This window comes from Camelus bactrianus, chromosome 10, assembly GCF_048773025.1.
Source record: "Camelus bactrianus isolate YW-2024 breed Bactrian camel chromosome 10, ASM4877302v1, whole genome shotgun sequence".
NCBI lineage: Eukaryota > Metazoa > Chordata > Mammalia > Artiodactyla > Camelidae > Camelus > Camelus bactrianus.
This window is the reverse complement of record NC_133548.1, coordinates 14,917,899-14,932,420: the sequence shown is the minus strand read 5'-3', so window position 1 is coordinate 14,932,420 and position 14,522 is coordinate 14,917,899. Positions and strand designations below refer to the sequence as shown.

Here is a 14,522-nt window from a genome sequence, read left to right as displayed (position 1 = left end):
ATTTGCATACTTGGCCACAATATAGATTTCTGGGTAAAAGGAACCCAAATACAACTAGATAAATTACAATTTAAAAAATTAAGCTAACAGACTTAAGAGGCTGAAAGACTAGAATTCTCACTGAGGTTATTTTTTTCAAATTCAGCCCAGTGTCACAACTGTGAATGAAGGACTTGTTCTCTCTGTGCTAACAAGATTTTTTAAGAAGTTGAATATAATTACCTAGTGGTGGAGATATTTGTGACTGATCTAATCTGAAGCTTCTCTAGTTCTGACTGTCATTAGCTCAAGGTATCCTTGCCTTGAGAAGCAAAGCAGTTACAAAAAGAGGCAAGAAGATGAACTAGAGATGATTCTGAGATCGTAACATTTAGAACAACAGATAAAATGAGGAAGGGGGTGAGGATTGCTAGAACAATAGTCATAAAGGTACATGCAGGTCATAGAACTACCAGAACACAGCACTCCACTTGGGCTTCATAACCCTCCACTCCTGCTTTCCAAAGGAATGGTGAAAATGAAAATGTGAGTTTTCCTTATGCTTATTTGCCATCTACATTCTAGCAAGTGGCCTGAGCTCAAAAGCAGGCAGACAGCAGGGTCAGGGGCAGCCACACCTTTACCCTGCTTGTGAACATCTTTATGCAAAGACAGATTCTGAGGGCTTCAGGACAGACCTGCTGACAGCAGGTTTCTGGATGTCCTGTTTGTGCATTTTGATAAACAAAGGGATCCTGCAGTCTCAATCCCTGCTGCAGACAGAGACGAACGGCAGGAGAAGATGCCAGCCTGGGAAGATGGTCATTAATCCAGACTACAAAAGAATAGAAAATTCAACCTGATGCTGACCAACCTTCAAAGCTATCTTTCCTAGCGATAAATCTAGAGAAGTCTTGTTCCACAAGGAACAAGGGCTCAAATATGGTTGTACATCATTTTTAAAGGTTTTTAAATCAAGACAGGACAATAAAGTCAGACACTAAATATGCTTGCTCCTGATCTCTCATCTCAGACATGTCTGATTTCGGTCAAGCTTCAGTATCCTTATTTTAAAAAAAATACCACAATGGGATAAACAACTATCTCCCTGGGTTATTACAAAAAGTAAACAAGATTTGAAAATATATGTGCATATTAATGTATTTATAATATACTACAAATGTTTTGTATGTTATAAATTAGTATACATGAAAAATGATAGCTGAAACCTTTCATTCAGTGGATGATGGAAGATAACCAAAAAAGATGGGAACTGGGCGATGGCTCTCTTTATTTTCTGGGGTGTACATTTTCTGGGATGTATATTTCCCTATACACCTGGCATGGAAAAGCTAGAGAATGGCAAAATGATCTATGACTTGACAAATGGAAGGAGAGTGGCGAGGCTGAAGCAAGGTGGCAAAAGCAGGGACATGCTGTGCTATGAAGATGAGGAAACCCAGTTGAAGAACAGTCTCTCTCAATGGTACTCTAAGTGTCAGGAGGATTCCAGGCCATATCTAACTTATCTGCTTCTCTGTACCTGAAAGAACTATAAATTATGACTGTGGCTTTCCTTCTAGTTATTAAAGCGAAGGAAAATAACTGGGGCAGAGAAATTAAAATGGGTTGGTACATTCCCTAATTTCTCACTTTCTCCTTCCTCAGAGCACCCAGAAATTAAGAGAAGCAAACACAAGCAGCCCTCAGTTTACAGTAGGCGAGGGAGGGCGGGGAAAGAGACAAAGAAAGAATGAACAGATAGTAACTCAGCATTAACCAGGCAGCAGCAACATCCTTCACTAGAAGACCTGGACTGCTAATATTGAGGTGACTAATCCACAGCTGCTATTAAAAACAAGATTATAGTCTGTATCAGCTGAAAAAGAAAGACAAACACCAGGGGAGGGACTTTTGTAGGGGCATTAGAGAAACCAGCCCATTGTTACTAACCAGGGAGCAATACACGAGCCCAAGGGAAAAAACAATTGTAAGTCAGTGCATGAAAGGTGAAGAAGGGAATGTAAATTCAGGTCGTGCTGAAGCCAGGGGGAGGCACCAGCACAGGTGGGCTGTGGGGAGCACAAGGAGGAGGCAGTCTGACACAGGAAAATCGAGGGGGAAGGAAGGGGAAAGGGAGGAGGTGGTAACAGAAGAAAGAGAAGGTAAGATGAGAACAGAACATTTTAAACTAATCCAGAACTCCATTGTGAAGGACAAGTCACGAGGCAAGATACAGCTCAAAGGCATGAGCCCCACGTTTCACCACTGCACAGAGATAACACAGCCTTCCAAACGTGCGTGGAGAGAGGGCTATGCGATCTGTACTGACTCCCAGCACTCCACAGGATTACTGAGGCTTTTCAGCAGCATTAAGTCCCAGCAGCCTCGGCACCGTGCATTGAAACTGCTTCCCCGAATAGACCTCAGTGCTGGAAAAATAATCATTATCTACAGGGGGATATATTTCCCTACAGGTGTCTGCCAGGCTAAGGGGGTGGAGACTCCCTTCACTACCATGTACACATCTATGTTTCCCCAGCAGGGACTTAAGGGATACAGGTCAGCTGGGCCCTTCTCCCCCATTGGTAATGGAAGACCACCATTACCCCTGCTCCGTTTGCCAGAGCACAGCTGTTTCAGGGCATCTTTCCATTTCTTTCACATTTACATCTTCCTCAGACAAATGAACCTCCCATTTAGTCTTCCTTCTGCTTCCAAAGCACAACTCTAGTGTGTTTAAGGATTGTATCAGGAAGGCAAATTGGTATAAAGGGTGTTCCCACCTTCTGAGTCCTCTCTGGCAAAGATATTTCTCAAACACTTCATAAAGCGCTATTGCAGGAACTATCCATTCAGCTCACGAAAGAGGGAGGTAGAAGGGAGGCAGGAAGTCTTAAGATCCCAGACCGACCAGGCCATGTCAAGATGAAGGGGGAAAAAAGGATGATGACTGACAGGCTGTCTTATTCCAGTACTGCTAGCAAAAAAGATAGGGGAAAAAAATGCTTAACCATCTTTCTCTCTTTCTTGTTTTGCATGTTTGAGAATATCAAAATATAGAAATCAAAACAAGAGCCAAATGTCCAATTTGATACAAGCCAGGAAAGCACAGCTACAGGACAGAAAGAAACACAGTGAATGGCCATAAAGGCCAGGAGCAGTAGGTCAGAGAATTCAAAACTCAGCAGGAAGACTGGGGAGCTTGAATCCTGGAGCCTGGGGCTGATGGTACTCTGCTAGCTCACCCCTGTACCCCAACCAACCATTTAAAGACACTAGAAGAGCAAGGAATCACTTCCCAACCCATCACATTAATTTGACAGGCAACTTCCAAAGGATCCTTACTTGGGGTGGTGGAAGGAAACTGAGAATGTTTAGGCAAGGGAGTAGGACCTCAGAAAACCGGTCAAGGGTACTAAGAAAATGTCTTCTAGGGAAATCTGAGTATTTTTTTAATTTTTAATCTCTAGATCTACTCTGCTTAAAAGAAAAAAACACCAACCCTCCTGCCTCCCTGATGTTGTGACTACAATCCACAAGAAGCATTTCCACAGTCACCGTTCATGCAAAAGGAAAATAAAAATGTTGCTGAAAGAGCAGCGGCCGTCTTCTCCCAGCCTGGCCTGGGGCCCAGTGGGCTGTCTCTTCCCACAGGCTCCTGTGAATCAGCAATGCAACTGCCAGAGGTGGGAGTTCCCTGGGCATTAACCCTCTGTCCCTCACCCCACCCTATCACTCATAAATAACAACTTAGGGATTTGAAGCAAGAATGTCAACCACTGTTTCTCAGACGGTGGCCAACTTAGAAGCACTCACAGCTCAGAAGGAGAGGGAAGAAAGCAAGCTGAGTATGTACTTACTCAAAGTCCTCAAATTCCAAGTCGGTTCCCTCCACGGATGGACCCTGGTTGTCTGAGGAAGAGGAGGAGGTGGAAGAACGGAGGCGGTTCTGTTGGTAGCGCATGGAACGCTGGCGGATACTGTCTCTCCGTGAGAGATACTGGATCATCCTCTGGGCATAGTACGCAGCAGGAGATAATCTGAGAGAGAGAGAGATGGACAAACACAAACTAGCACTAATGTGGGGAATACTGGGAAAGACAGTAAATCCAGCTCTCCCATTGCATCTCCTTGCTGAGGTCAACTCCGGAAACATGAAAAATAAAGGGCATTTAACTCACCGGGAGGTTTGTACTGTGCAATATGCTTATCAGGCTATCACCAGTGTTTCCGTTCCAAGGCAAGGCAAAGAGGTTGGTTAATCAGTCATCTTCTGATCAATGGCTGCCCCCTCCCAAGAGTTTAACACTGGATCTTTCATTTTAGTTTCTTAAGGGGCCCCCTTTAACTTCTCAGGGCACCTTTTACACAGATTCACAGCTTTTCCTCAATCATCCATACTCAAAATATAAGAAATGAAAGGGACTTAGCTTCTTTCATTTTACAGACAAGAAAACAGGCCAAGAGATGGTGAACCTGAGATGACTAAGAAGGCATCTTCAGGCATCACCTTCACCAGGACTCCTTTCTTTTCCCATTTGTAGCTCCAGATTCGTCCTAGCTCCTTAAGATGATCTCTTTGAACTTCTTATCTCTCTTTTACAGATTATTCATATGTTTTAAAACAGAAAATATTCAGGATAGAGACTGAGAGTAAAATATACTCAGGAGAACAGAAAATCTGAAAGAAAAGAAGAGATTTTTTTATCTCTTCTGACAGAGCCTCAGAGGCTACGTGGGCACTGAGCAACACAGAGGACAGCAGTCTCTTCCTCTCCTTCCTTAAAACGGCTGCTCTCAGCAAATAATTAACCTGGACCTATATTCTTCCAACTGCGGTTAAGTGTCTTCATAGCCCATGAAAATGTCTAGTGTCCCATACAATTCGCACATTCCCTTCTTTCTCGAGTTTTTCCTCCATTTTTCACAACACATATAATTTGAGGCTGTGAACTGAGAAAGTGAGAGACGAACAATAAGAGAAAAATGTTTTATATATAATATGAAGTAGATTACTAAGAAATTTCAAGACTTAAAACCTGCCTGAGGTATACACTTTGATTCAACAATTCAACTAGAAATTTTATGCTATAGAAACACACAGGATATGAAGACATAAACACATTATTGGCCCTAGTGAAAAACTGGGAAACATCCCAAGTGCTCATCAACAGATTAAATAAAATTTATCTATACAAAGAAATACTATATAACTACTAAAAAGAATAAATTATCCCTACTACGCACAAGTAAAGTCCTCTAAAATAAAATTTTAAGTGGGGGAAAAAATTAAAGAATGGTATGTATACACTAATATGTATATAAAAATATATATTTCTGTAATTAGAACAAAAAACTAAAAGGAAACACAGCAATCCTCATGAGGATTCCTAGGGACGTTAACTCTATAATGACTGAATATAAAAGGAAAAAAGCATGTACCTTTTTTTTTAATGGAAATCTGGAAAAACTGATTGAGAATGGAAATAGAAATACTTATACCCAAATGATAGGAAAAGTATTTACAAACATCTTATTGCCTGACCTTTCATTACCCCAGGACAAAGTAGGTCTTTGGATAAATCCTCAGTAAATCTACAGACTCAGACCAAAGGAGATCCTGCAGTCAACTGCTATAGGAACTAAGGCTGCCTCTGAAATGCCTGTCATCAGAGGTGGTGTCCTGGCTAACCATCAAATGGAATTTCCAAGCAGGCCAGATGACAATCTTTGGAACTCAAACGTCTGTGTTATGGGACAACATGCTGTACTTGACACCTCTATATCCAAATTACCTCTGACTCCAATTACCAAACAATAGTAATTATTATAACATAGCAGGTGGGAATGGATGTACAGATGCCTTGGATAAGATCATCAGAGTATAAGAACTATTTCTTTAAAGTCTCAACTAACAGAAATTTCATTATCTTTTTGGGCACCTATTCCCATGCATTTGGCAAGGATGAATCAAGAACCCTAAATGTTCAACAGACAGAAGCCAAGACTCCTGAGTTGTTCCTATATCTATCAAATATACAGAAATCTTTCAGCCGAAATTAATTACTGCTAGTTAAATTCTCAAGTCGATCAGAATAGAAAAGAATGTAAAAAAAAGTTTTAAGAGGAGAATGAAGATTCTTTTTTTAGAAACGATTCTGAAAAATGACAATAAGTACACTCATTCCTCAGTTGACAGTCCACCCAAACTAATGGAAAAATTATATTATGGTGATAGAGGTAGAAATATGTTGATGTTGAAAGTAATATATAAAGATTGTCCTTTTATGTAGGGGCAAAATTTCAGCACTAGGTAGCCCCAATTGTTTAATTTCACTATTGGACAGGAATTCCCTAAGCTATAAAACTATGCACCAATGGTAAAGAAAAAAGATTCTTGGCACATTATTAAGTACAAGTACACCCTAGCCTCATCTTTTCAGGTAGAGGGAAGTTAAGGATCTGAATACCGCATGTCTCACAAAGGCTTTGACCAATACATATTATGTAGGGTGAAGTCTAAGAGGAAAAAGAAATTAAACGACCAGTAATGGGGTAATAATCATCCTCCTACTGAAGAGCTAGATAATTATCAAACTCTAAAGTGTTCCAAGTGAATATTTAAAATATCTAAATAACTCAAGTTTTCTTCAAGGAAGAATACTTCCCCCTCCAAAAATATCTATTTTGTGTTTAAAGGGCAAATGTAAAAAATACCAACACCACAAAGTATGGCCTTTCTGTGATAAAGAGACCTGAGTAGGGATAAATAGCAAATTTATTACATGAAAGGGGGACAAATAATTTTGGTCTTTAAGAATCACTGTTAAAATCTGTCAGGTTAAAAATTCTGGGGATGAGATTCCTGTTACTGTCCTAAAAGAAACCATTTCATAGCAAGAAGTTCTCTCAGTGTTTCAAAGAATTTGATTCATGAAAAATATTTCCTTCTCTTATTTAGGGCTTGCTACTTTCAAATATGAATAGAGACTAACAAACTTCCTCGCTTCAGTCACCATCTAAGTTGCCTTTTTTAAGTAAGATATTAGTTTATTAGGTTGATTACAAGGCATACCTGTTTTATAGTCAATTCTCATGTCCCTTGATCCCTGGATTTACCATTTCTGAGGAATGGAAAAGGGAGTAAGAGGATAATGGGGCATCTTTTCACTAGTATCTCTGAAAGAGTGCTCAGTATCGTGACAAAACTGTGGCAACAATAAAATCATTCAATGTCACTGCAACCAACTTAGTCTAAGGTTTTTTCCAGACTTGAAATTCTTAATCTACAGCAAAGCTTATTTAGCCTTTTCTGATATACACTGTTAACTTCAACCCCACCATTATAAATTACCCTTTTCTTCAGGCAAAGCCTCGCAATGTACTCTCGTATTACTTAAAGAATGGGCAGGTTATTCCCCTTTTGGATCATTAACAGGATTAGTAAGTCCTGCTGTGACAACCCCAAAGAGCTGCTCACTATAAATAAATGTTACACGTCAACCTGGTCCTCAGCAACCAGTATAACATAAAGGTGGGCCTTGAGCTCATCTGATTTTTTTTTCTTTTTATCTCCTAGAGAACTTTTCAAATGTCTTCTAATCAGTGTAAGGCAAGCACATTAATAATGTATCAACTCATTTTATTCAGTTATCCTTTTGTCAGTCATCTCTTCCTTCACATAGTCTCCAAAAATTCACCATCTGAATGAGCTTGATTTCTGCCTTTGGATGTTCTAAATTCCCTCCCAAGTAAGGATTTTTTGTTTGTTTTACTTTGTAAGTAATTTTCCTATTATTAAAAACTTTTGTTTCTCTTTTGGCTATCCATCTGAATGGCAACAGCCTCTCTGATCAGCAGAAAAGAAATATTCTGCGACTCTGCCAGTGGCCTCCTCAGGTCCCTCCACTAGTGTCCCACTTACAAAGATGAGCCCCAAAGGACAAGGGCTCAGTCATAACCCTCTATCACCAGAGGTTCTGTTCACTTACCTGTAACACTTCCCAATCACCTGAACCACCTGTCTCAAAACTGTAACTGAAGAGTAAAAGAGCACCAGGACCAGAGAGGCACAGAACGGGGCTTCCAACAGCTTGGCAACCCCAAGGGCAGCCCCTCCCCCCCACCTAGTGCCATTTCTCACTTTGGCCTTACCTCGCTGGGTCTGGGTAAATTGGGTGCTCTCTGGATCCTGCTCCATCATAACGGGATAATGAAATGAGGGAAGACTCCAGCAGCCTCCTAGCAGAGATTAAAAAAATGGCAATAATCCCTGTCAATTACCAACTCAGAGGTCATTCATAAGGAAAAATGGGGGGAGAGATAAATAACATCCCCCTTTGCGGGTAGCTAACACCTCTTATCTGGAATCACATCCTTCCTACAAGCTAAGTACTTAGAGGCATAAATAAAGAGCTCCAGAGCTCCCATACTGGATATGGCCACTGTATGATGCTGAATACTGCTCTTCTGTGAGAAACAAACAAGTGCTTCAGAGACATCATCTTATTTCTATTTGCAGTACCTCCAGTAGACAAATAGGAGGTTGGGATCAACATGGGAGAGGAAAATGAGGCATACCCAGAGATCACCATATAGTGCCAACATTCATCTTGGTGTTCAGTTCCTGCATGTCATCCTAATCCACATCATATTATCCTCTACTCATTCTGCTCTGCCCACACCTTTTTTGTGAGTACTCCTAGGGGTCTCTTAACAACTGGTAAAAATGGTTAATTATATAATCTAGCCCGACTGTAAATTCAATGATCATATGTGATACACACACATTTTACTGAGCACTTTTTTGGTGCCAGGCAAATACTAAGTACTTCGCATCTCTTTCTTTATTTAAATCATACCATAACCTGGAAAGGTAAGCATTACTACACACACATGAGAACAATGGGCCTAGAAGTTAAGTGTATTGCACGGTGGTACACAGCTACTGAGTGATAATGCTGGAGGGGACTCCAGTGAAGGTCTGTCAACTCCAAAATGATTCAAACCACTATGCACCCACTGAATCTAAACTACAATGTAGGTTCTGTATCACTGGCTTTTCCTATTTTTTAAGGGAAGCCAGAAATCTTGACTTTTGCATGAACTCTCCTGACTGTTAAATTTTAGCTAAAACATTTTTTTCTCCTTTTCATACAGCAAGGGCCAGTTACAACACATCTATACACATGCCTCAGGGGCCCCCCAATTTACCATGTCTGCCACACTGCTTCCCAACTCAAATGTGCCTTGGCAGCCAATCAAGCTCCTGCCATAGAACACGTTTCAAAGGAAATGGTCTCAGAAAGAAATGCATATTGTTCCTCCAGCAGCATCTTGCCTGGCTCTCCCAGGAACAGGTCTCCGGCTCCCTGCCAGACTCTTCTTTAAGGCAGATCTGCAGGATAAGGACAGCAGCTACCAATCTTTTCCAATTGAGTTAATTCAATTTACCGTTATTAAAACCAGCTGGCTTTAGGTATAGTCATGTGCAGTCACTTTATCCCAGTGACTGGCTCTCTGAAGCATTTCCCCTAACAGCCTGAGGAAGAGATACAGCAGAGGTCCTGTCAACCTGGCCTGCTACCTTTCCCACTCAGGACAACCAACCGTTACATGGTATTTTCTACCTAGACAAGGCTTATAATCCCCACCCTTATGACACGATAAATAGTCCTATCACTGAAGAGAAAGAATATAATGAAGCCAATAAGGAAGAGGTGGAAGGAATAAAATACATCTTCTCTCTGGTGGAAAACCTGAATCTTCAATGCTATTACTGTTTACAGCAGCAGAAATGCTGAGGTTCATCAATTCTAAAACACACTACCCCCCACCCCTGCATTTTAATACGTCTGAAATTGGGATGCATCTTAAAACTGTGTGATGCAGTTTAATTGGCAGGATCTTGTTCTTTCATAGAGGCACATAAAATAATAGCATGTCCTTGAATCTTGAAATACAAAATATTTGTGAGAGGAAGGGATAGTGAGAGATACACAGACTGGAGAAAGAAGAAAAGTAAAATTTTGAGAAGAGTATCTCTTCAGAACATTTATTCATATATAGTACTTACTCATTACTAATACATTAGTTCTATAGGAGCTGAAGAGCAGAAGCAAGATCTGGGAGCAGCTGACTGCCCTGGAATATTCAGAAGCTTGTTCTATCCCAAAGGGCTCTGGAGGGAGTCCTGAATATTACTGAGCCCTGTTGTATTATCTTCCAAATGACTGCTTAATAAGCAGAAGCCCTTTGGCAAGGAGCATCCTCCAGAGTGACCAATATATATCCTTCTTAAGTACTTCTGCTTGAAAAATGATCCTGCCAAATTAGGAAGCCAGTATTACCCCCTACTATGCCACAGCAGGTACTGACAGTATTCAGAAAAAATGAGATGACTTTTCAGGGATGCTGGATGCTGGATGCTGTAAAGAAGATTCTTTAACCAGAAGAGTTTGGATTAGATAATTTCAATGTTAATGATTCCATTTTATAATCCTGCAAGCTCTACTTTCCGCCCTAAATTCCCATCTTAATTAGGAAGACTTCTTAAAACAGAGTAAAACCAGAATCTTAAGCTTAGTCTCTGGGGAGTCCCTGATGAGGTTCTTTTGGAAAGTGTATCCCCTGTGCCTACTTACCAGAAACTTACTAGAATCTATTGCCACCATTTGCTCTCCAGGAAATACAGTGGACTGGCAAGTCATTTATACATATATAGCATTTTAACTGCTAATACACAAATCAGGAGAGCCAATTACTACAAATAGCAACTCCATACACATGTCACTGATGAAACATTAAATTCCATAAATTACAGTTACAACACAAACATTACCCGAAAGATTAAAAAAGACTTCTTCAGTTGGTGTTGAATAAAGAAAGAACTAGAGTGACTAGATGAGTAACTATCACCACTACTCCTAGAAGCCTCAAAGAAAGATTTCTTACCCACAGTTAGCAAAGAGCCATCAATGGGGAAACGACACAACAAAACAGAATGGGATGATAGCTGAGTGCCTTCTGCTCTGGCCACCACAAATGTGACTTGACTTAATGATCTACCAAGCAGTGCAATAATACGAAATCAGGTAGGACTTAGGGAGAGCTCAGATAAACTTATTCAAGCTTGAGGCTACTATTTCATTCTGATCTATAATCTCAATTTAGAAATGCTTTAAAGAGTCACTGAAGCTCTGACAGAGAGAAAAAACACCTTTCTCTACAAGTTTGCCTGGTTCATTTTCTAAACCAGTCATGTCCAAGTGAGGTATACCAGAGGTTATGCTATTCTGATCCACTGGAGAACAGGAAGAAAATATTACAACTTTTGATTATAATGTATAACCATAATGTATAACACACACACATACACACATACAAAGACTGCTCAAAAGCCTTTCACTAGCCAGAAGTATTTTTTTTTAAAAAAGGCCACTGTTCTATCAAACTACACACTACTTTCCATAAATTCAATATTCAATAGAATATAATAACCCCAAATATATAAAATATAAAAACTATAAGTATATAAAAGCACAACCATATTCATATACAGACAGAGCAAAAGAGAGAAAATGATAAAGCTAATGTGGTAAAATGTTAACACTTAGGGAATGTGAATGAAGAATATATGGGAATTCTTTGCACTATTTCTTGCAACTTTTCTGCAAGTCTGAAATTGTTTCAAAATTTAAAACATCCAGTATAAAAAATCTAAAAGTAAACCACTGAAAACTAAAGAGAAAACTATTCATTTTCAAAAGAATGACTTCTGAAAAAGAATTTCTTCAAACAGCAAGTTGCCCTCATGTTCTAAAAAGCAGGTTTGGTAAATTACAGGCACTGGGCCAGCTGCCTGGTTTTATAAATAAAGTTTTATCCTAACACAGCCACATCATTTACTCATTTACATATTGTCTGTGGCTGCTTTGGAGCTAGGAAGGCAGAACTGAGTAATCCTGATAGGGACAGGCCTAAAATATTTACTATCTGACCCTTAACAGAAAAAAAATCTGCCCCATCCATGCTCTAAAATCTTGCTTACATAAAATCCCTTGAAAGATAAGATGGAGTCACAAGGGATGGAAAGGAAAAACTTGAAATCAAAGTATTACACACTAGAATAAGTTATCAAAAATTAATATTAAGCCCTGCTAAAATCGTAAGTCAACAGGATCACAATTCAAGCTGTAAAATTCCTAACATTTTAAATGACTACAAGTATTTCTTCCTTCCCTGATTCATACTCTGAATATGTGCAAATATTCCCCAGATCAGCTGTATCATCTGATGACTAGGAAAACAAAACAAAACAAAAGTAGAAGAAAGCTCTGGGAAAGAACAAAGTTGTTGGGGCAGATAAAAATGGTCATCCAAGAGAAAAGAACCTTTGTTCCAAATTCAATGGATATCAGGGTTGAGGAGCAGAAAGTCTGGGTACCAGTCTAGACAGAATAAACAAGCCAGTGACAACAGTTAATAAACAATTATATCCTGAAGGTACTCTTTTAACTAGTTCTCAGATCACAGAGAAAATCAACATCCCAAAGCCAACAAACACGTTCAGACCTTCTCCAGTCACTGGAAACATTAACTGCTAAAACTCTGTGACCTTATATGGATAAGGAAAGTTGCTCCTAGAAGCTAAGATGCCACTGGTGCCCCATGCCTAAAGAGTAATTTCCCAGCCTGGCTCTCATGTCTGGGTGACATCTGCTAGTTCAGTTCAGGGGAGCCAAACCCAAACTAATAGTTCCCTTCTGCCTACGAAATAAATTCAAATTCCTCAGCTTGGCACCAAAGCCTTGCAGCCAAATTTCTCATTCCTTCTGGACATAATGTATGCTCTGGCCCAATGGTTTTCAAACTTTTTGGTATCAGAGTTCCTTTAACACTCTTAAAAATTACTGAGGACCCCAAAGAGCTTTTGTTTTTATGGGTTTTATCTATCAACATGTATTGTATTTGACATTAAAACCGATAAAAACTTAATACACAAGCACACATTCCACTGGCCACCAGAGTGACAACCTCATCAAACGTCATGTGGCCTCTAAAAAATTCCACTGAATACTCATGAAAGAATGAGAGTGAAAAAGAATGTCTCAGCATTATTATGAAGGTAGTTTTGACTTCAGGGATCCCAGGCCACACTTTGAGAATGACTGCTCTAGCTAAACTAAACACACCCTCACTATTTTCACCTCCACATTTAGCTTGGCCATTTCTTTTTTCTGGAGAATTCTTCCCCTTCTCTGCCTGTAAAAATCCTTCAAAGCTCAAATACCTGACTTTTCCAGCCAGAAGTTCACCCTCCCTTCCCCCAAACCCCATAGCATTTTAATCATCTCTTTTTTTTTGGGGGGGGGGTTAGGTTTATTTACTTATTCTTATTTTTTACTTAAGTGTAGTCAATTTACAATGTTAGTTTCAGGTGTACAGCAAAGTGATTGTTATACATATACATACATACATATTTTCAATTTCTTCTCCATTACGGCTCATTACAAGAAATTATTTATTTTTAATGGCACTACTAGGGATTAGACCCAAGATCTCATGCATGCTAGGCACACACTCTACCACTGAACTACACCCTCTCCCCTGCCCTTGAATCATCTCTTAAAAGGCCTTCTCCCAAGTCACCTTGTACTGCAGTTCTTGGTAATTATGTCTTGTCTCTGCTACTGGACTGCAAGCTACGTGAAAACAAGTATTGAGTCCAAGTCATCTTTTCATCCCAATTAAAATTCACATCCTAATTAATACACAATAGGAGACCAATAAGAATCTAAGTGAATACATCAGGAGGCCTAAGTTGATTTGGAAAAATAAGCAAGAAGACATATCCGACTGCCCCCTACCCCGATCCCCATGACTTTCAGACAAGGTTGCTAGATAGCCAAAATCTCACACTAAAATTCCTGAAGGAACAAGTTTTTCAGAAACTGCTTACATCACTCTTCATCTCTCTGGTCACTTAAGCTGCTCAGGTTAAAGTGCTGACATAGTTGTCCTGATAAATGCAGTGCAGCCTGGTGCCTGGGAGGCTTATTAAATCATAAAGTCAGAGGCTGGCTACTTGCCTAGGAAACTACCACTGATGCTCCAGGACAGCCTAGTGCCAAAAGAGACCCCACAGGGGAAAGAGGACAATGTTTTCAGGGGGCTGAAGGGGTGGGAAGCCAAATAAACCTGGATACACTCTTGCCTTCTTTGTTTCTGCATCTTGCTCTGCAAGCTCCAGATCTCTGCCTTGGCGCATGCCTGGGCTGGGAGATGACAAGCTCTTATTCTTTGTAAAAAATAATTGTGTGTTCTGAAATGACACCTCTATTATGATTTCCAAATTGACATCTTTGCTTTAAAGCGGAGGCATCCAAGACTCCCCATTTCACACACTGGCAATTATCATTTAAGTTATCCAACGATAGGCATTCATCTGATCACTATAGGGCCCCCTAGTTCTAAGGGTGCACTTACAGCACATGATGTAGTTGCCAGCAGAGCCTGGTAGGCAATTTCTGCCCCTGCTG

At 40.0% G+C, this 14,522-nt stretch overlaps 1 protein-coding gene across 7 annotated transcripts in view; it reads right to left on the bottom strand.

The window, feature by feature from the left end:
• The window catches only part of AMBRA1 (autophagy and beclin 1 regulator 1), a 152,462-nt gene that overhangs the window by 87,843 nt on the left and 50,097 nt on the right, over nucleotides 1-14,522 (bottom strand). For 5 of the 7 annotated variants that reach the window (XR_012509602.1, XR_012509601.1, XM_074372095.1 and 2 more), the window contains 2 exons: nucleotides 8,137-8,223; nucleotides 3,843-4,022 (listed from right to left, as the gene is read on the bottom strand). Coding sequence is in view for 5 of the 7 variants with exons in the window: in XM_074372095.1 (XP_074228196.1) it covers nucleotides 3,843-4,022; nucleotides 8,137-8,223 (267 nt within the window). In the remaining 2 variants the exon portion in view is untranslated. The remainder of the gene's footprint in view (nucleotides 1-3,842; nucleotides 4,023-8,136; nucleotides 8,224-14,522) is intronic. The other 2 variants (XM_074372096.1, XM_074372097.1) reach the window with 1 other exon arrangement.